The sequence below is a fragment of the Eurosta solidaginis genome, chromosome 1 (genome assembly GCF_040869045.1).
Source record: "Eurosta solidaginis isolate ZX-2024a chromosome 1, ASM4086904v1, whole genome shotgun sequence".
NCBI lineage: Eukaryota > Metazoa > Arthropoda > Insecta > Diptera > Tephritidae > Eurosta > Eurosta solidaginis.
The window spans coordinates 69968822-69989410 of NC_090319.1; the positions used below are offsets into that span (position 1 = coordinate 69968822).

At 41.0% G+C, this 20589-nt stretch overlaps 3 protein-coding genes across 3 annotated transcripts in view; 2 read left to right on the plus strand and 1 right to left on the minus strand.

The window, feature by feature from the left end:
• The window catches only part of ort (ora transientless), a 234170-nt gene that overhangs the window by 77526 nt on the left and 136055 nt on the right, over window positions 1–20589 (minus strand). The window lies entirely within an intron of this gene.
• Window positions 1174–13950, plus strand: LOC137243817 (uncharacterized). Its single transcript, XM_067772007.1, has 8 exons — window positions 1174–1635; window positions 3940–4402; window positions 4476–4693; window positions 7588–8446; window positions 8519–8644; window positions 8710–9071; window positions 12738–13356; window positions 13418–13950. The coding sequence occupies exons 1-8, from the start codon at window positions 1516–1518 to the stop codon at window positions 13660–13662; spliced, it is 3012 nt and encodes a 1003-aa protein (XP_067628108.1). The 5' UTR covers window positions 1174–1515; the 3' UTR covers window positions 13663–13950.
• Window positions 16329–19967, plus strand: LOC137243861 (developmentally-regulated GTP-binding protein 2). The gene is made up of 4 exons (XM_067772121.1): window positions 16329–16522; window positions 18507–18814; window positions 18896–19453; window positions 19521–19967. The coding sequence occupies exons 1-4, from the start codon at window positions 16459–16461 to the stop codon at window positions 19680–19682; spliced, it is 1092 nt and encodes a 363-aa protein (XP_067628222.1). The 5' UTR covers window positions 16329–16458; the 3' UTR covers window positions 19683–19967.

A 20589-nucleotide genomic window follows, 5' to 3' on the forward strand; every position in this document is an offset into this window, starting at 1 on the left:
GAGTGCACACTCAAGGCTCATGGTGATGGGCGTACTAACTGGACACTGCCTTCTGCCGTCACATGCTTATAAGTTAGACCTCGTGAACTGCAGAAAGAAGGGATTGAACCCGTTCTGTTTTCGTGGCCTTCGCTTGCTAGTTCAAAACTCCAGCTACTAAGGATGGCAGTGTTGCCAGATATTAAGGCAACAATTAAGCTAGGTACTTAGAATCCCTGTTGTTGTTGTTGTATTAACGATAAAGACACTCCCCGAAGGTTTTGGGGAGTATTTTCGATTTTGATAGTCCTTTCCCCGATATAGATCTGGTACGTTTCGTTAACAAAGCACCATTATTTTACTAGCCAGACCATTTCGGGTACGATTAATATAACTTTCTAGGCCATCCCCAACCCCCTTCTTCCATGAGGAACTTAGGGTCGCCAGAGCTTCGCCTGCTAAGTATGTGGTTTATACATTCATCTTTGTAACGAGATTCCCATCGCATAGGTGAGGTTGAGAATTGGGTTGTGGAAACTCTCAAGCTATAAATCTTTGTATTGCGCTTATCAACACTTGCATTTCTGGTGTATGATTGGGATTTTCTGTTTGGTCGTCTAACAATTTTTGGTAACAATATCGATATATTCCGTCTAGGTGAGGTCTTAATTGACCGACCAGTTTAAGTCAACCTAACGTACGCTAGATGTACCTACCGCTTGAATACTCTACGCTGCTTAGCTCGCTGGGAGCTCTTCCCGCTTCGGAATGAACTTGATTCAAGTTCAAGCAGGCGACGTAGATAGGCATAAGTCATCTGCAAATGCAAAGAGAGTGGGAGTAGTTTTAAGTTGACGTCATTCTCCAACTGTAGTGGGGTACTTCACTACAGAACCGACCCAGTTTTTATTTTGTTTAAAGAAAACATGATTTTACCTTAAACCGAGCCAGCCAAACCCTCCAAGCAGCTCACGTTTTCGGTAGAAGTGTTAAAGAGAATTGTTAGTCCGGACACTGGAAGAACTAGTCTTGATCCGAAATCAATAAGTGTTCTGGTAGATGCAAGATATGACTATAGGGTTGCTTAAGTATGCCTATGTGGGTGTATATGTATGTGTGTAATACGAAAGTGTGAAAGAAGTGAAAAGTGTTACGAATTTATCGATTTTTTACAGACTGTCATTTCATTTCAATATAAAAAGTGGCGTATGGTTGAAAAGTGCGTAACTAATATAGAAAATAAAATGTATAAATATAAATAAATAAAAAATTGTGCACATAAATCAAAACAGGCAGTAATATATAAATGCACAAATTTATAAGACTGATGACGGTGAAATAAATAGCCTATTTTCAGGCGTGCAAACACGGTCTTAGCTAAAGAGCACAAGTTGGTTGTTTGCATTTGGGTTTTTTTTTATAATTTTTTTAATTTAATGCTTAACTACAAATTGTAACACGAAGTGAACATATTGCATACACTTAACTGTAAAAAGCTGATAAGCATACAAGAGTCAAATTAAAATTGACTGCAATATGATTAAAATGCGACCATATGTGCCATCGAATCGTATCGCTGTACGCGACTCCGTCGATGAGGAGATCAGTGACGATGTCGATGATGACGTCTTTATAAAGGATGCACGCACAGCAAAGGTAAGTAGATAAATATGGCCTGCAAAAAATCCGACTAGTCTAGGATGAATCCGGGATGAATCGCAAAGGAATATGCGACTATAGCCAGTTCTGATCTCTTTATATGGGTTGCAGTGATGCCTTTTGTTTGGGCATGTCCTATGGAGAGACCAATTGTACCTGTTTATGCCTGAACGGGTAGTGTCGGACTGGTCCTCTTTATACCCTTACGGGTACTGTCGGACAGATTATTTTTGTAATGTTCGACACTTCCTCTTTGTACACTTTTGAGTACTGTTCGACACGCCCACTTTGTACCCCTACGGGTACTGTCGGACAGATCTTTTCTGTACTGTTCGATACTTCCTCCTTGTACCTTTTTTGGGTACTGTTCGTCGCGTGCTCTTTGTACCCCTGGGGGTACTGACGGACAGATTATTTTTGTAATGTTCGACACTTCCTCTTTGTATAATTTTGAGTACTGTTCGACACGCCCTCTTTGTACCCCCACGGGTACTGTCGGACAGATCTTTTCTGTACTGTTCGATACTTCCTCATTGTACCTTTTTTGGGTACTGTTCGTCACGTCCTCTTTGTACCCCTGGGGGTACTGTCAGACACATTATTTTTGTAATGTTCGACACTTCCCCTTTGTACCCCTTTGAGTACTGTTCGACACGCCCTCTTTGTACCCCTACGGGTACTGTCGGACGGATATTTTCTGTACTGTTCGACACTTCCTCCTTGTACCTTTTTTGGGTACTGTTCGTCGCGTCCTCTTTATACCCTTACGGGACTGTCGGACAAATTATTTTTGTAATGTTCGGCGCTTCCTCTTTGTACCCTTTTGAGTACTGTTGGACACGCCCTCTTTGTACCCCTACGGGTACTGTCGGACAGATCTTTTCTGTACTGTTCGATGCTTCCTCCTTGTACCTTTTTTGGGTACTGGTCGTCGCGTCCTCTTTGTACCCCTGGGGGTACTGTCGGACAGATTATTTTTGTAATGTTCGACACTTCCTCTTTGTACCCCTTTGAGTACTGTTCGACACGCCCTCTTTGTACCCCTACGGGTACTGTCGGACAGATCTTTTCTGTACTGTTCAACACTTCCTCCTTGTACCTTTTTTGGGTACTCTTCGTCGCGTCCTCTTTGTACACCTGGGGGTACTGTCGGACAGATTGCTTTTGTAATGTTCGACACTTCCTCTTTGTACCCCATTTGAGTACTGTTCGACACGCCCTATTTGTACCCCTACGGATACTGTCGGACAGATATTTTCTACACCGTTCGACACCTCGTCCTTGTACCTTTTTTTGGGTACTGTTCGTCGCGTCCTCTTTGTACCCTTTTGAGTACTGTTGGACACGCCCTCTTTGTACCCCTACGGGTACTGTCGGACAGATCTTTTCTGTACTGTTCGATGCTTCCTCCTTGTACCTTTTTTGGGTACTGGTCGTCGCGTCCTCTTTGTACCCCTGGGGGTACTGTCGGACAGATTATTTTTGTAATGTTCGACACTTCCTCTTTGTACCCCTTTGAGTACTGTTCGACACGCCCTCTTTGTACCCCTACGGGTACTGTCGGACAGATCTTTTCTGTACTGTTCAACACTTCCTCCTTGTACCTTTTTTGGGTACTCTTCGTCGCGTCCTCTTTGTACACCTGGGGGTACTGTCGGACAGATTGCTTTTGTAATGTTCGACACTTCCTCTTTGTACCCCATTTGAGTACTGTTCGACACGCCCTATTTGTACCCCTACGGATACTGTCGGACAGATATTTTCTACACCGTTCGACACCTCGTCCTTGTACCTTTTTTTGGGTACTGTTCGTCGCGTCCTCTTTGTACCCCTGGGGGTACTGTCGGACAGATCCTCTTTGTTCTTACGGATTTTATAATTTTTTAAACTCTTATACAACATTCTTGATTTGTTTTCGTATTAGTGTTGTAGAAAATAAAAACAAAACAAATATAACGGTAATGGAAGGCCATATAGTATTTTAGGTTCGTTATAGAGCTCCGAATTTTTCTTAAATAGGTCTATTCAATCACATTTAATTTTTTTAATTTATCAATTTCGTTGCTGTTTGTTTTTTTCAATTGGCTACATAAATTTCAAACTGACTGATCACAAATATACCCAAAAGGGACTAGAGGGGATAAATTATACCCAATGTGGACAAAAGAGATCAATCGCAGACCTCTCTCCTTAGAGATTAATCGCACGATTTTTTGCAGGATTTTTACACATATACATACGTATACATACATAACAAATTATCAATGATTATCTTTCTTGTTTCTATGCTGAACTTGTTAGTTAAATGAAGAGAAGGGTCTTAAACGCCCTCTAATGGCGCCGCGTCGTAAAAATGGTAAAATGCACAATTCAGTGCCAATTATGAAAAAGCATCGCCGTTGTTGGCGTTGTTGTGAACCTTTTTGTTATGGCCTTGCGGCCCTTACAGTCCTTGTTGCCTTGATTAGCCTCGCAGCGCTTATTTTGACTATGTTTCCTATACCATTGCAACGCATTAAAGTTTGGCTGAAACGTGATCCAAGTACGGGCGCAATGCCAAATTATGTGGGTGCTGGAATTCCTAGTGCTCAATCGCCATTATCTTATGGCAGTAGTATGGGCACAGAGTTTGTACCATGCACACAAATCAGCGTTCAACGCATTTGGACGCGTACATTTCCGCGCATGAATAGCGAGAGTCCGGTGCGTAAGGCTGACTTGAATGGTGATGATGTGGCGGATGTTATATTCGGTTTTGGTGTGGGTAAGTTTTTTGAGAGTTAAACAATATTTTTTTTTGCTTATCTAATTCTTTTATATTTTTTTTGTCTTACTAGACGATAACATTCAATATGAGGGTTATACTTTGCCTAAGTGCAAATCGTCGCAAGGTGATGACGAGGTGCCTTGCGAAGGTGGCGTTATTGCTTTGGATGGCGTTACAGGAAATTTAATTTGGCAAACGTGGAGTGTCGCAAATGTCTTTTCTCTACTCTGCACACTGGATATTGATCGTGATGGTTATCCGGATTGTGTAGCTGCGGGTAGATTGGGTGTAAGTATTTGATTTGATCGTATTTTAATTAAACGCGTAAAGGTAGCTTTTATGAATTTGAAAACTTTGTCTCCTAGCTGTCCGCCTCTTTAGAAACACCAGTAACCGCGTCATCCCATCTGTTTCCAAAGCCCTAACTGTATAGCATTTCATATGCTGCCCAAGACGTTTTTACATAGCATTACTTTCAGGACTCAAGCGGCTTCATCCTTTCGCATAACATGTCCCAGTATCCGACGCTATTGGGTCGCTGCTCTACTTCTATAAGCTCCAATGTTAAATTTCCTTGAATACTTGTGCTGACAAAACAAGAAAAACCATAAATCCTTTAAATAACTTTTTTTCTCGAGTATTTTATTTGTCATTTCATCTAGTTTTCAAGGCATATGTACATGATTCTGAGTAATGTTTACGAATAGAAGCCTTTGTTACGACGGGGAGGACTACACTCTCAATTGCCAACTTAGTCCGATGAAGTACTTGTTGGCAGAAACTAGACCCGAAATGCAAACCGAACTCGGGACCGAGAACAGAAACCGGAACCCAAAAGGAACGGAAATCTTTACCGAAACTGGAACCAAAATCTTGATTGAAACCAGAACTGGAACCAGACAAACCCGGAAACGAAGCTGAAACCGAAACAATAACTGGAGTGATACCGATATCGGGACCGAAACTGAAACGGAAAGTGGACAGAAACTGAAACTGTAATCAATATTGGACTGACATCTGGACCGCAACTGGAGCAGAAAGTGGGCAGAAACCGGAACTGAAACCAGAACCCAACAGAAATGGAAGTCTCTACCGTAACTGGAACCAAAATCTTGACTGATACCGGAATTGGAACCAGACCAAACCGGGAGACGAAGCTTAAACCGAAACCGTAATCGGCGTTGGTATGGCATCCGGGCCGCAACTGAAATGGAAAGTGAACAGAAATCGAAACCGTAACCGTAACATCGGGAGCGCAACTGGAACGGAAAGTAGACTGAATCCGGAACCGGTACCGCAACGGGAACGGAAATCTAGAACAAAACCATAACTGCATTCTGGACTGAATCTGGTCTTGAAACTAGACCAAATCTGGAATCAAAACTGAAACTGGAGCTGAAACAAAACGGGAACCAGTGACGGAACGTTAACCGAAACCAGACCCAAACCGGAATCATAACGAATCTGCAGCTAAAACCGATACCGAAACCGGAGCCAATATCGAATGCAAAACTGCCCCGAAAGTGAAGCGACGCACAGAACAAAAACCTGGACCGAAACCGGAATCAGAATTATTTGAAACCCTTAATCGAAACCAAACTTTAACGAATACGGACCAGAAACTGCAATCAAAACCGGAAATTTACGACGGAACCGTAATTGAAATCTAGATAGCAAGTTTAGCTGGAACCAAACCATACCGACACGTGGCTACAACCATACTGAGACTCAAACGGGGAACAGACCCAATCTGAAACTTAAATGAATCTGGGACCAACACCGTATTCAAAGTCTGAACCAACAACACAAAACTGGACCAAAGAACCGAAAGTTGGACCTAAAGCGGAATGAGAACTATATGGAACCCTTAATCCAAACGGGACTTTACAGAACAGAAACTGTAACCGAAACCGGAACTGGAACTACACCAAACTCGGAGCCAAGCCGACATCGGAGCCAAACCTAGGATGAAACCCGAGCCGAGACAGACACTAGACCCAAAATCGAAACCAGTTCCACATTGGAATCAAACCCGTTATCGAAACCGGAGCCAACATCGAATATAAAACGGCTTGAAACCGAAACCGCAACCCGGCCCGAAACTTGTACCGAAGCCGCACCTTACAGAATACGAAATAGAAACTGTAACCGAAATCGGAAACAAAACTTACACACGTGCGAGCGGAACGTGAGGCATTATGTAAGCCGAGGCGATCGGTAAGTTTAGACAGTATCGGGGTCACATCCTGATACTTCCCGCGGCAGCATGTTATATGTGTGTACTTAGCGACTCGGGATTTTTGACGACCAAGTGCTATCATTTCAGTGAAACCCCAGATCACACGCTGGCCAGCATAACGGCGTATGCTCTGAAGTTAGATAAAAATAAACCTTTCTAAAGTCTCCACTGACACGGCTTCGGGCCCACAGCTTAAATTCTATATCAGCATATAACAGGTTGTAACATCTGATCTGCTGGCCTATAATCTTTGAGCCCCAGACACACGAGTCCTGCACTAGGCAGATATCAATATCCTCCTCTATGAAAGCAAACATATGGTTGATTGAGGTAATTCTGTTATGCTGGAAATTAGTCTGGCAACCCTTTTCATAATCGCATCAAACCCGATGCCGATGATTTCCCCTCCCTAACCCATTCCTTAGACTTATACACCGTCGATACGAGTAAAATGTTTAGCTTAACATCTCTTTTGCCGAATCTTAGCCTAGCACCGACAGGATATTTCTTTGTGTTTCTTCAAAGTAGAGAACTTCCGAGTCGCTCATTTGGAAATAGTTTAGATCTGTAGCGTCTCCATCCTGCTTCATTCTGGCCAGCCAAATGTGAACCTAGAGCTTTCGAAGAATCTGGTACGCATCAGCGGTTCTATTTCTCAGAACAATAGATTGAGTCGATGTCAGTCCTGTGGAGTTTTTGGTGCATTAGGCGACGATCTTCAGCCTATCAAGTATGCATCGATTATACTTATATTCAGATTAGTTGCGGTACTCACATAGCACAGGACAGTTATGTGAAACGCATGGGATTAGAACATAATATCTGCTTTAATTCATCGTGACACTGTCCAGTGCTTTGTCGAAGTAGATTGCCTCCCCACTTTTCTGAAGCATTTCAAGACAACGGGCTTTGTAAACCTTAGATATTCTTCTTCTTCCCATAGATGATATTCGCTATTAATGGCCGCAATGGCAATAACATTTGGGAGTTTCGTGAGATAGAAGTTGAAACAAACTCACCCATCGTAATGGATCTTTACACTATTAACATTGTGCGCGACTTAGATGGAGATGAAGTATCTGAAATTGTCGCAGCACATTTAGAGGAACGTGAAGAATCCAAAGCGGGACATATAAAAGTTATTTCCGGCAAAACGGGCAAAATAATACGTGCCATACCCACACCATTCAAGGAAGAAGTATTCGTCCCACTACAAGTACTAACCAAAGAAGATGGCACAGAACTGTTAATGATCATTACAGGTGGACAAAATACACCAGGTGGCATTTACACAATACGCCTGCTGTCACTTATGCAATTTACAAGTGAAAAAGAATTTACACCACTCTTTCAAAGTAAACATTCGGGTGTTATGGTGCCAGCGGTAATAACCGATATAACGGGTGATAATGTAGCGGATATTGTGGCGTCCTCATTCAATTCGACTGTGTACGCATTTGATGGACGAAATTTTAGTATGCTATGGAATTATACATTTCCAGCGAGTGAAAGTGTGAGCGCAATTGTGCCAGGACATTTTAATCATGACAATGTGACAGATTTTATGGTGAAATATAATACCGGACCAGGATTTCCAGTATACTATTACTCGCAAACGACTGTTTTAGATGGAAAAACTGGCAAACCTTTGTTAAATACAATGATGACCGACTCGGGCGGTTCGAATAGTTTATTGGGTGGCGTTTCGATATCGCAAACGTTTGGTGGTGATTTCTTCTTGCACTGGCAAATGCAGTGTCGAAATAAATTTGAAGCAAAGGATGCGTATGAGTTTATTCCCGGTAAATTGAGATTCTAGAATTGAGAATTCGTTGGTGTTTTTTTTTTGTATGAAAAGTATTAACATCTTTCAGACAGTGATATCATATTACAATCACGTGCGGACACATGCCGCTTACGTTACAATACCTCGTCAGTGCTTAAACTTTATGCGATCGCGCGACATATGGAACCACCGGGTGCAGTCATTTTCAGTATAGGTGAGTGCTCGCGATAAATATATTTATAGTTCATAACATGATTTCTCAATTTTCTCTCTGCATAGACGACATCGAAATTCATCTCAATCATACACAACGTCCACAATATGCCAAACAGAATTCCACATCTCCATTGAAGCATCCGAAATTATTGAAAAAACTGTTAGCAGTTAATCGAGATGAGCTCTTAAAAAAAATAGCAGCTGGCGCTGATATCGATAACTTGCAGAGAGCAAGCAAACATCAATACCCATCGCATTATAAAGAGAGTACGCTACGTAATCCAATTTTAGATCAGGAAGTTTTGCAGGAAATGCTACAAAATAATGAAGTAGCTGCCGAAAATGCTTTCGACAGCGCTAAACAAAATAGCTATCCCGGTTATTATGGTTATGCCAATAATGGAAATGCACAATTACGGGAGTCGGTAAGTAATTTACGAGAGATCAGCAATCTCGTGATCTACTAGTTTCTTCAACTGGAAGTGCTACCAGAGAGAGTCTAGAAAGAACTCAATTTACGTGCGGCCGTCCGAAATGTGATTCTCTTACTCATTTGAGTATATTCCTTTTGTTCCATCTTAAGTCTGGCTAAAAATTGTACTTCCTCTTCTAAAAACTCCACCGGAAGTCGGTCCAAGACTTTGAGTTGAACTAATTAAGGACATTGCTCCGGGTCGTTCCGGTTATGAGAAGCACATAAAGAACGCCAGTGCCTTGGAATATCGCACGGGAGATACTTCGCGGCCGCCGTGGCGTAGTGGTAGCATGATCCGCCAACTACACCGAAGGTCCCGGGTTCAAGTCCAGTGGTTTGGCAAACATACCGAGTATATTTCTGCGATACAAGGTTCTCAGTAAAAATTCATCTCTTTGAAGCTACCGCTCGGAATCGGTAGGAAAATTTTGGAATAATTGGAATATAAGCTCGGCCTAAATCTCCTCGAAGGTAAATCGCGTCGATTTTTGTTTTAGATCCTCCAACATTTCTTGCAGTTGTTAGGTTTGTATTTCAATTGTATTCATGTGGGATATCTATAAAAGTCCAGTATTCGGTTATTAGCTAACTAAGCCGAAGACGATCTTTCCAGTAATCTTCAAAATAGCAAGAGATTGTATTTAGCTGTATGAAGACTACATGCTTCCAGAAACTTTGAAATACGAATATTTATGAGAACCAGGAGCGAGAGAGCTTACTCCACATGAAGAGCCGATTAACTGTTCACTTACTCCACATCAAGAGCCGATTAACTGTTCAGCTCAGTCACATCAAGGGGTTAGAATATACCCGTGGTAGGTATGCCTGTCGTAAGAGGCGACTAAAATACCTGATTCAAGGGACTGTGTAGCGCAACCCTACAGGTTGCCAGCGCAATATACAGCTTCTCCAAACCCAATTGTCAACCTCACCTATCCGCGGCGAATCCTGCTTCACTAATAGACGAGGCTCTGGCGACCCCAAGCTCCTCATGGAACTTGGGGGGGGATGACCTGTAGGTTTAATGTGGCCATATAAATTGTTCCCGAGATGGTCGGGACCTTAATGGTGCTGTGTTACCGGAGCGTACCGGTATCCGGCAAATGACCATCACATCGATAACAGACCCCAAACCTTCGGGGAGTAACCTTATCGCTACAACAACAACAACATTAACTGTTCAGCAGTCTCGTTTCTCTGTATGTTACGATATCCTGACCTGTAAATCCAGTATAATCTGTACCATTTTGCTAGGTTCATCGTCCCCTTTCTACAATGTCTAATCAGACTTAATTCGCTGAAACCTTTTAAAAGACCAACTAGGTGCTTGACAACGGAGGCACCAGCTTGCAAACATTCATCTCTGCTGGCTGGGTTAATTCTCCTCTGAATACTTGCAAGCATTGGCTGCGATCTCAGTTCACGGAACAAGCGAACGCGAGATGGGCCATGGAACCAACACGTAGGGTGCCCAGGCAAATCTGGCCCAAGCTGGGCGGAAAGATATCGCAATCGGTCATACTTCTGAATCGCCCATGGGGCTCGTATGGGCCTGCAAAAAAATAACTTCTGTCGCACCTGTAGGGCAAGGAAGAGACGGAAATCGTAGAGCATTATCTATGCCATAGTTCCACCCTGTCGAAGACCAGGTACCGATGTCTCCACAGACCCTTCTTTGGGTGCATTGCGGAACTAGAATCCGCAAATATAAACAAAATTCTGCACTACATTTGGCAATGCATGAACCACATTCTATAGAAAAGAAACAAGGGCTCCTTCGTGGTATCACAATGGGCCACAATTGACTACGTGAGTCTCCGCTTGGGCAGCCACTTAAACCTAACCTAACATAAATAGTTGCTTGTTTATCCGAAGAGATGCCTACTTTATTATCAGCTTTGTTATCCATATATACGTGTCTTCGCTGATCACATTAGTTCATATATCAGATAAAAATTTTACTACGTCATCTACTTAGTCCACTGAGGCTACATAGCTGACAATTTCACCAAATATTCTGACAAGCTGCATAGACAGAGATGTACTGTAACCTCAATAGCACGGAACTTTGGGCTCATAATTGAAATAACCAGAGCCGACCCTATCAGGTTTCGGAAGCCCTTAAAGTGCAATAAAGAACTTGGGTAGGATCCTAAGCGCTATGTGTCCTGTTACCATTATGAATGAAGCTATAAGCACATATTTCTAATAATGGGGAGGACGTGGGGGTAGTGACAGGAATATAATGCTTTACAACTCGCGTTATCAATCATCCTGGCGAACTCCACTAGTCCGGTGTCCGATGAGTAACGCAACTTATTTGAATATACCTTCATAAGAATGGCTTGAGTCGTGTTTCAGTGTATGACGACCACGTGATGCCAGAAGGTATACAGGAATGCAATTTCTTTTACCTATTATTAATCTTATTAAGTCACTGATGAGAGATACTTTAATGAGCCCCGGGATACAAGAACCTCCTTCAATGCCCCCACATCAAGAATCAATCCACGCCGTGCGACCTCATTGGTCATTTCATGTCCCAGTAGGTTGTAAGGCATTGGAAACCTAATTGGGGAAACGCTCTCTACACTGGCCAATCAGACTTGATTTTATCGTTATTGAGCCGACAGCCTGAAGAGAACCCTGCATGACGGAGAAGCAGGGCACCGTCTTACAAGGACTATTTGTACATATTCTTATTAGTGTTGTTGTTATTTCAGAATCACATCCGAAGATTTAGGAGAGTGTTACGGTTATGGGCGGTCTATTTCATGAATATCCGGTACTTGCACATTCTGGTGCTCACCCATCTGTCGTCTGAATGATTTGTTTGAGCCTTAAATCCTTCGGATGTGTGGATTTTAGTCACCTCTTACGACAGAAAAATTGTACAGCCATAATATTCTTAGCCTCTTACCACGCTGGGCGCTTCACGTGCCTTCTGAATAGCGAAATTTTATTATATTGAAACACGCTTGGTAAGTCCGGGAGGCACATAAATGTGTCTATGTCCGCAGTGCAGTGCAGCAAAGATTCTAGCTCCAATTCCATTTAACGTTTGTACTGGAGATGTATAAGAGATGTCAAATCAGCCTTTATAAAAAGGGCGGTATTTTCGCGCGTAAGCCCTGCGACCTCCGGCCATCTACCCAGCTTCCTATGTGATCCCTGCATGATTCCGCTGATCACGTCGGGGCACAGACCAGATACCAGTGCTACTACGTAATATGCCTAGGCTACCACTTTGGCTCCTGATAAGTTGATGTAACAAACAAGAAGCCAGAAGTGGTGAGAGGACACCGGCCTGTCACTTCTGGACCAAAGAGTAGAGGAGCAAATAGGTTATAACCCATTTTATTCCAACTGAATATTTTGAAAGGCCCCTTCTGTGTCCAAGAATGCAGCCAGCGTAAACTGTTTGTTCTCAAGGGATGCCTCCACCTTGTGAATCGATTTATGTGCCGCGTACGTCCTGTAGACTTTCAAACGTTTTTCGTGATCCTTTCCGGCAAGGCGCCATTTAATTTGGTTGCCAAGCATCGGCTCCGCCCGAACTTACATTTCTTTTAATTATCTTAGCAAGTTTCTTAATATTTTATTTATTTCTCGACAGCCAAAAGACTACGAGGCTGAAGCAGCAGCACGTGATGATTACGACACAGCTTACCCGGACAACGAAGTGGTCCAACCCATACTGCAAAATGAGCACGCCATACGTTTGCGCACCAAATACCCTGGCAATCGTGATGTGCGCAGTGACGTAACATTCCTTGAGGATGAACAAAATGCTACACAAGCCATACCCACCGGTGGAGTGCCACAAAATAGTTTGGATAAGCAAGAACCGCTTAGTTTGTGGGATCTAGAAATGGAAAAAGAAGAGCGTGATGCCATCAAGGAATCACATAAATATGATTACTCATCAACGAACGAGGAGTCAAATAAAAAAAGTAAACGTAGTCGACCGAAACGTGTCGAGATGTCACAAACGCGTACGTTAGATGAAGCAGATACGACAACGACCACAAGTTCCGCAACGTCTAGCGGTGAGTCGGATGAATGGTTTTTAGCTTCCATATCATCGACGGGTGTGCTATTGAAATCGTTAAATGGAATACGTTCTACAGTGGATTTTGCCTTTGTGTTGAACATACGCGAATCGGAGACATATCCGCCACTCTTTTTACCACAAGATCTCAATTGTGTGGAGGAGAAGATAAGCGCATATAAAAGTGAGTACACAAGTTTTCAAGGAATGCATGATTAATAATCTTCACCTAAATTTATTATTAGGTACATTGGACAATCTACGCATATTGCGCAAGCAATTCCTGAAACAATGTTTAAGCGATCGTCTAGTGAATGTGACGCCGCATGTGCCACTGTACGAATCACAGTTGATTGTGACACGAATAGGCATAACGTGTACGTGTCGTGCATTGCAAACAGGAGAGGTATGCTCCGAACTGGATGATATGCAGATGCAGCACTGGACTGAGTATATGGGCAATGGTGGGCATGGGTACTATGCTAATTAGTCTAAGTTGGGGTTGGGTAAGCTAATACCGATTGAATGAGAGGAAAGTGAAACGAGCTATTTTTTGCGCAAGCCTCAGCACAAAACTGACGTTGAGACAACTTTTTTGTGTGTGTAGTTTTTTCCTACTTACTATATTTTTTACACTTGAGAGGCGAAAGTTGCATTGTTTTCTTCACTTAAAAGTTAACATTTTGATGTGAATTAAATGTATATTAATTTTTGTTTTTTATTTATTTTTTTTAATTCATCCACTAAATATTAATAATACCATACAAAATAAAAGTTTTAAAATCTTAATAATGTAATTCGTTCTTTTTTCCGACGTGATATCAGGTTAATGTGATTGCCTACCATCCCGAAGGCATAAGGTCATGTTCACACTGGGACTCCCCCAAATCCTCTTGCTGCGGGAAGGTATTAAACCGACCTGTGAGCGAAAAAACTATATTCGCTGCGTCCTTCGAATCATGGTTGTACCACAAGGGCAGTTGTGAACTATTTTCATTGCCAGTTTTCGCGGCTACTTCCTATAACAACAAAGTTGTAACTAGTATGGACAGGTGTAATGCCCAGTAATAGTGTTTGCTCATCCTCGCTAAATTCAATACACACCAACGACGTATGGTTTCTGGTTACTTGCCGAAAGTTGGAGACAGCAACGTGCAGAATAAATGGATGACACGATATTCAGCACAGCTAATGGAGATGCAGCCACACGATTGCTAGGTAATTGTCATAGCTAACCAGATGCTTTCATCATAGGACTCAAGTCTGGATTGGCGACTAAAGCTTCAATTGATCATTGAGTCGATTTTATTTCCTTTAAACGCCAAATCTTTAAAAAAGCTAACTATGAAGGTTTGGAGAATAAAGCAAGCTGCTCTCGACATCCATACTGATACCTGATTAGTGAATGAGAGGTTAACTCCAAATATGCCAATACTTGGGTTAAGGCGTTACCCATGTTTGCAATCTGCGTTCATTATGAGAGTGGCGCTGAAAGCGGACGTAAAAGAGTTGTGCCTTGGCCTTGGGACCCGCTATGTAAAAACCATTCCTAAAGAAAACACGAAGAAGCCCTGTATAAGAAAAATCGGGCTTAAAAATAATTTGAGTAACATCGTTCCGAGGATCGGCGACACTTAGTCGATTAACTTTCTCTTGTATTTCGCGAAAGAAGGCCAGCTGCGAAGGAATGGTTCAGTATGTTTAAGAATTAGTATGTTTAGAGTTTGAAAATTCTCATTGCGAAGACTTGCGGTAATTTCAGTTACTTTTTGAGTTCTTCTTCTTCTTATAATGTAATAGGCCGACCATCTCGGGAATTATTTAATATGACCGCGGGAATCTTTATCAGGTGTTTCACTTTGGTTATCTACACCAACAGTTCCACATCGACGCACACTTTTTTTTTCATGTTAGGTCGCTTGGTATATATCGCACGAGTTCATTCTCCGTAGTTGATAGAGTTGTTTCATCACTGGATTCAGTTAATTCGATCTTGTGGGCAATCTTTTGCTGCTCTAAGTTGCAACGTTCCTTCTCAGCGCGAAACGTTACTTCCTAACGCGCTATTAAAATTTGTATTTCCATTTGAATATCAGCCCTATTCCGCCGCCATTATTCAGAGGCAGATCTCTCTGTGAAATAGATCATTACGGGGATGATCGATGTCAAGCTCCTTGGGGTCACCTTCGGCTCCAAGTTCCTATAGAGAAAACCAAATTACAATGAAGTAGGAAAATCTTCTCAACAAGTATCCCAAGATCCTAGAATGGATGTACATCATGTCAATCAGGTCCTTCATAGAATACAGAGCGGATACCTGGGCATCTCGAGCAACTGCAACGTTTAGGATATTTTTGCATAAATTGATACGTTGATGTTAGAGAAACATAGAGAAACCGAGAGAGCAGTTCTACTCATAAAATTTCCTTGGTAAGTCATTAACAAAATCATAAGATTTGAAAAAGTTTTAAAGTACCGTTAGTAGGCAAAGCTACATGGGAAATTTCTATATTTGGGAGTTACTACCTGCATAATACTTATGATTGTACACAGACTGCTCAAAGACACGGCATCGGAGCAAGAATATTCGGCTTCAGGAGCATCAACCCTGAGGCCATTTGGAGAAGTACACTAAAGATTTTCAACTTACCAAATCTGAACGCGAGGCAAATACACTCGAAGAAGCTGAATACCATAGTCGAGTTTGTGATGGTGCTGGACTTAAGAGGACATTCCTTTACGTGAAGGAATAGATTCTGCCTAAATGCCTTATACCTATGTGCTCAAAGGAATTGTTGGGAAACAAAAAAATAAAATGAACCTTATTGTTCTTACAAGCATACAATCCTGTCCAGAGGAGTAAATTTGAAGGTGTCGGTTTGATAGTCCGCATTTTGAACTCCGGTAAATTGAGAGAAGCATTTTAGAAATTGGCTGTAAGCTATTCTGGGTTTAAGAGACTGTCGTCAGATAGCTTGTACCAAAGCTTGCATGCTGACTGTGGGGGGCCTATATGAAACCTTCCTGTATTCGTCGGGAGATAAATACCACAGCAGCAAAATTTTAATAAAGTAAAATGGGTTTTCTCATCAACAACACACCATTGTATGCTCACCACCATTTGTACATTCACCACATTTTGACAGCCGACAGCAGTGACGTCGACAGAAGCAGCGCCCAGCAATTTATAAATCAGGCGATAGCGAAAAATCAACGAAAATAATTGCATTTTATCCATGTTTTGGTAATAAATACAAGGAAAAGATAGGAAAAGAAGGAAGTAAAGATGGGTATCCTGGAAAAGATTTCGGAAATTGAAAAAGAAATCGCACGCACGCAAAAGAACAAAGGTAAGATATTTCTTCATTGCCAAAATGCATGGCGTGGTCGTGGTGCAAAATACATGCTCTGGTGGCAAGTATATGTTGTTGGCCATCTAATTGCTTGTAGGTTAACTTCAACGCTAATGTAAATAATTTAAAAAATATATAAATTTAATTGCAAGTGCGTATAAGATGGACTAATATTCTCCAACTCCTTTGTAGGCTGAAGCCATATAAAAAAAAGCTCATTCCTATGCCGGTATAATTTGTTGTAGCAATATGTTGAATCAATGCTGCTACGGATGACAAATCACAAGCATGAAAACCCTTCACAAATTTGGGAGTGTACTGCTATAGCGATAGTCCTTCGCCAGATATAAATGGGGGGTCGTTAAGGTCGTATGGATCGTATGACTATAGGCTTAGAAAACGTGTAGTTTCTAATTGGTGGAATTTGATGACCTCAATCACTCAGCTATGTTTGTGATTTTTATCACCATAAGTGGACCAATTGACTTCACACATCTCTGTATTTGGAGCACAGATAACGCAGGCTGGGACGACCTTGAAGGTTTGACGGGGTTAAATCTATCATAGAGTACATTATGGCTGTATGTTCTGAACGACCCATATCGTCATGCCTGTCCTAGGTAGTTGTGGCTGTTGCTGTAGCACTGCTTCATTGTACTCATACTTATTTGTGCGTGATATAGGAACGTACCGCAGCTATATCCGGCAAAGGACCAGCAACATCGCTTACACCCCCCAAATATTCGGAAGTCTTTATATCTACAAGAACAACCGCATTAATCTTCCTTTCTCTTTGAAGTAAAAAGGACAAAGTTATGCGCCTTTCTTAAGAGTCGAACAATAATCCCTACTGATAGGGCTTGTTTGCCAATGGCAATGGGCTGGTAGCTAAAGGAAGCTTTCTATAAATTTTTTGATATGCAAGGATCTCACTCGATCTCGCATGCAGGATATCTTTGACGTAATGTAGTACATATGACATATAATTACAATTATTGTAACGAATTTACTTGCAAAACCTCTTATTTGCCCTTTTTCTAAGTTCGATCACTAAACTGTTGAATAAATAACTCCAATATTGAATACCGGAAAAATGGCCTTTATTAAAGTACTTCACAATAACACTTATACTTTGCAACTAGCTTGCTTAACAACCAAACTGATTGATAGCTCAAATGAAACTCTACTTTCAAAATAATACTGCTATGGCTAGCAAGATAGCGTCTTAATCGAAACTGCTTGATAGCTCAACTCAATCTGAATTCCAGCGCCTCTACATTTGCTGCCTTTATACTCCCTGATTTCAACGTTCGCATCTTCTAGGCGCTTCCTGAATCTACTAGTTGCCATAAGCTCACAAACTTCTCAGCTGTAACTACAATTGCACGATTTTATAGCTTCTCTCATTGCATACTTTCAGGAGTATCTCAGATATATGCATCTGTTTGTGCATTGATTCTCCGCTGCTCGTATACGTACATGGTTCATATGTGTAGACGCAATTATTGTTTCGTTTATGTAGATACATAATGATTGAATTATTGATGTGAATTCACGTCACTGCTAGCATCGGCTTAGAGATTAGTTTTGCTAATATTCGTAACAATATATTTATGACCCTTTAAGTACATGAGGTTTCGAGAGTGACCTTTTTATGATTTGATAGATATGCCACGGACCGACCAGTTCAACCCAATCTAACCTGTAAAACAATCCCGGAAGGTAAAGTTGAGTGTTACGGATATGGTATATATGTTCATTGTCGGAACTGGAACGATTCTAACCCGATTGCAGTTATCATGACTTTTTTGACCAATCGAAACTCTGGGTCTCTGGATATCAGACACCTCCTCCGAAAGGAAAGAATTGTCGCAGGTCTATCTTACCCCTTAAACTTCTGTGTGCAACCAAAGTTCCTTACCTAAGAAGCATTGACCTACATTTTTAGATAATTACTAACAATTAACTTTACATCTTCTAGCAACCGAATATCATTTGGGTTTACTGAAAGCAAAGCTTGCTAAGTATCGTTCTCAATTGCTGGAACCTGCCAAGAAAGGAGAGAAAGGTGATGGTTTCGATGTGCTAAAAAGTGGCGATGCGCGCGTAGCTTTAATTGGTTTTCCTTCAGTGGGTAAATCTACATTGCTCTCTACATTAACTAAAACTGAATCGGAGGCGGCCAATTATGAATTCACAACGCTTACTTGTATACCGGGAGTCATTGAATATAAAGGTGCCAATATACAGTTGCTCGATTTGCCTGGAATTATTGAGGGTGCTGCGCAGGTATTTTACATTATAAATTTTATTATCATTAATTTTGTTCATTAACTATTAATTTTTTCTTACCAACAAAAACCATTCTAGGGCAAAGGTCGTGGTCGTCAAGTAATTGCTGTAGCACGTACTGCAGATTTAGTTATCATGATGTTAGATGCAACTAAGCCAAATGTGCATCGCGATTTGCTCGAACGTGAATTGGAATCTGTAGGCATACGATTAAATAAACGTAAACCAAATATTTATTTCAAGCAAAAAAAGGGTGGCGGTCTTAGTTTCAACTCGACTTGCGCTTTAACGCGTTGCAATGAGAAAATGGTGCAAACTATTTTACATTCATTTAAAATTTTCAATGCCGAGGTGCTATTCCGTGAAGACTGTACGGAAGATGAATTTATTGATGTAGTAACAGCAAATCGTGTTTATTTACCCTGCTTGTATGTATACAATAAAATCGATCAAATCGCAATTGAAGAAGTCGATCGGCTAGCGCGTCAACCAAACTCGATTGTAGTTAGTTGTAATATGAAACTCAATTTAGATTATCTATTAGAGGCCTTATGGGAGGCGTTACAATTAATACGAGTTTATACGAAAAAACCTGGTGCACCACCAGATTTTGATGATGGCCTTATTTTAAGAAAGGTTTGATGACAAGCTTTTGTTTTAGAAAATTGGCAAATTTATTTTATATGTATCCATTTACTTTCAGGGCGTTACTGTCGAGCATGTTTGCCATGCCATACATCGTACATTGGCGGCTCAATTCAAATATGCACTTGTTTGGGGCACTTCTACGAAGTATTCACCACAACGTGTTGGCATATCGCACGTTATGGCTGATGAGGATGTTATTCAAGTTATTAAGAAATAATAAACTAATGCCACTAAATACTGCGTTAAGATTGTGTTAACTGTTGCTAATTGGCAAATTGTAGGCCTTCCCTTTAAATCTTTAATTACATTTATTACTCAATATATTATATATTATACAAACTATAGAAACAAAAACAACCAATTTTATAAGTATGCTTTTGAAAAATATTAAGTTAAAAACTAATATTGAGTGCAAGCACTGCTGTAACTAAAAAACTGTTTGAAAATTATCGTTATGTACATTCGCTTGCTAAATAAAACAACAAAACTGCAGATTTGTAAACGATTTATGTATCTTTTATGAATTAAGGAAATACGAAATGGGTGAAAAAAAATTTAGATGCGTGTTTTTGAAATAAAAACGAAGTTTGGAACCAAAGGTATCTTTGTATATAAAAATAGTAATGTTTCAAAAGCAGCACGTGTCTGAAAATCGTAACGTACCATAGAATAGCAATTTATACACGACTAAGTCTGATATGACGGTTTCGATTATGCTTTTAATTTCGTTTCAGACTAAAAAGTCGATGCCCATTAACGCTTCTTATATCTTAATTCTTATATTTGATCATGAGTTTCAGAACGTCTTGGGAATCGTTCTCCGTTTTGGCTTTGGTTCCGAACCATTTCGATAATTTTATCTAATGAAGATGCCTTCGGATTGCAATGAATTTACAAAACCCCTAAACCCACTGCCTAGCATGAAATTCCTGATTATATAGCCATGGGCCAGTTCAGTTGCTTAGCTCTTGATCTACTCTGGATATAGTAAAAGTATAGAAATATGTCTGCAGGTGAGATTGTTATTGCAGCTGTAAAAACACTAAACAAAGCCAATGTTGACCTTTGTCTTTGGCCGGATAAAAATCCAGATACATACTACTGTCTTAAGAAAGAGTTCATTT

What these genes read in the sequence shown, in the direction of transcription:
- LOC137243817 (XM_067772007.1), top strand. Translation starts at nt 1,516, where the DNA reads ATGATTAAAATGCGACCATATGTGCCATCGAATCGTATCGCTGTACGC. An exon ending in AGGATGCACGCACAGCAAAG is followed by an intron (nt 1,636 to 3,939) that starts GTAAGTAGATAA and finishes TGAACTTGTTAG; the next exon opens with TTAAATGAAGAGAAGGGTCT. An exon ending in TGCGTATGAGTTTATTCCCG is followed by an intron (nt 8,447 to 8,518) that starts GTAAATTGAGAT and finishes AACATCTTTCAG; the next exon opens with ACAGTGATATCATATTACAA.
- LOC137243861 (XM_067772121.1), top strand. Translation starts at nt 16,459, where the DNA reads ATGGGTATCCTGGAAAAGATTTCGGAAATTGAAAAAGAAATCGCACGC. An exon ending in TTATTGAGGGTGCTGCGCAG is followed by an intron (nt 18,815 to 18,895) that starts GTATTTTACATT and finishes AAACCATTCTAG; the next exon opens with GGCAAAGGTCGTGGTCGTCA. An exon ending in ATGGCCTTATTTTAAGAAAG is followed by an intron (nt 19,454 to 19,520) that starts GTTTGATGACAA and finishes ATTTACTTTCAG; the next exon opens with GGCGTTACTGTCGAGCATGT.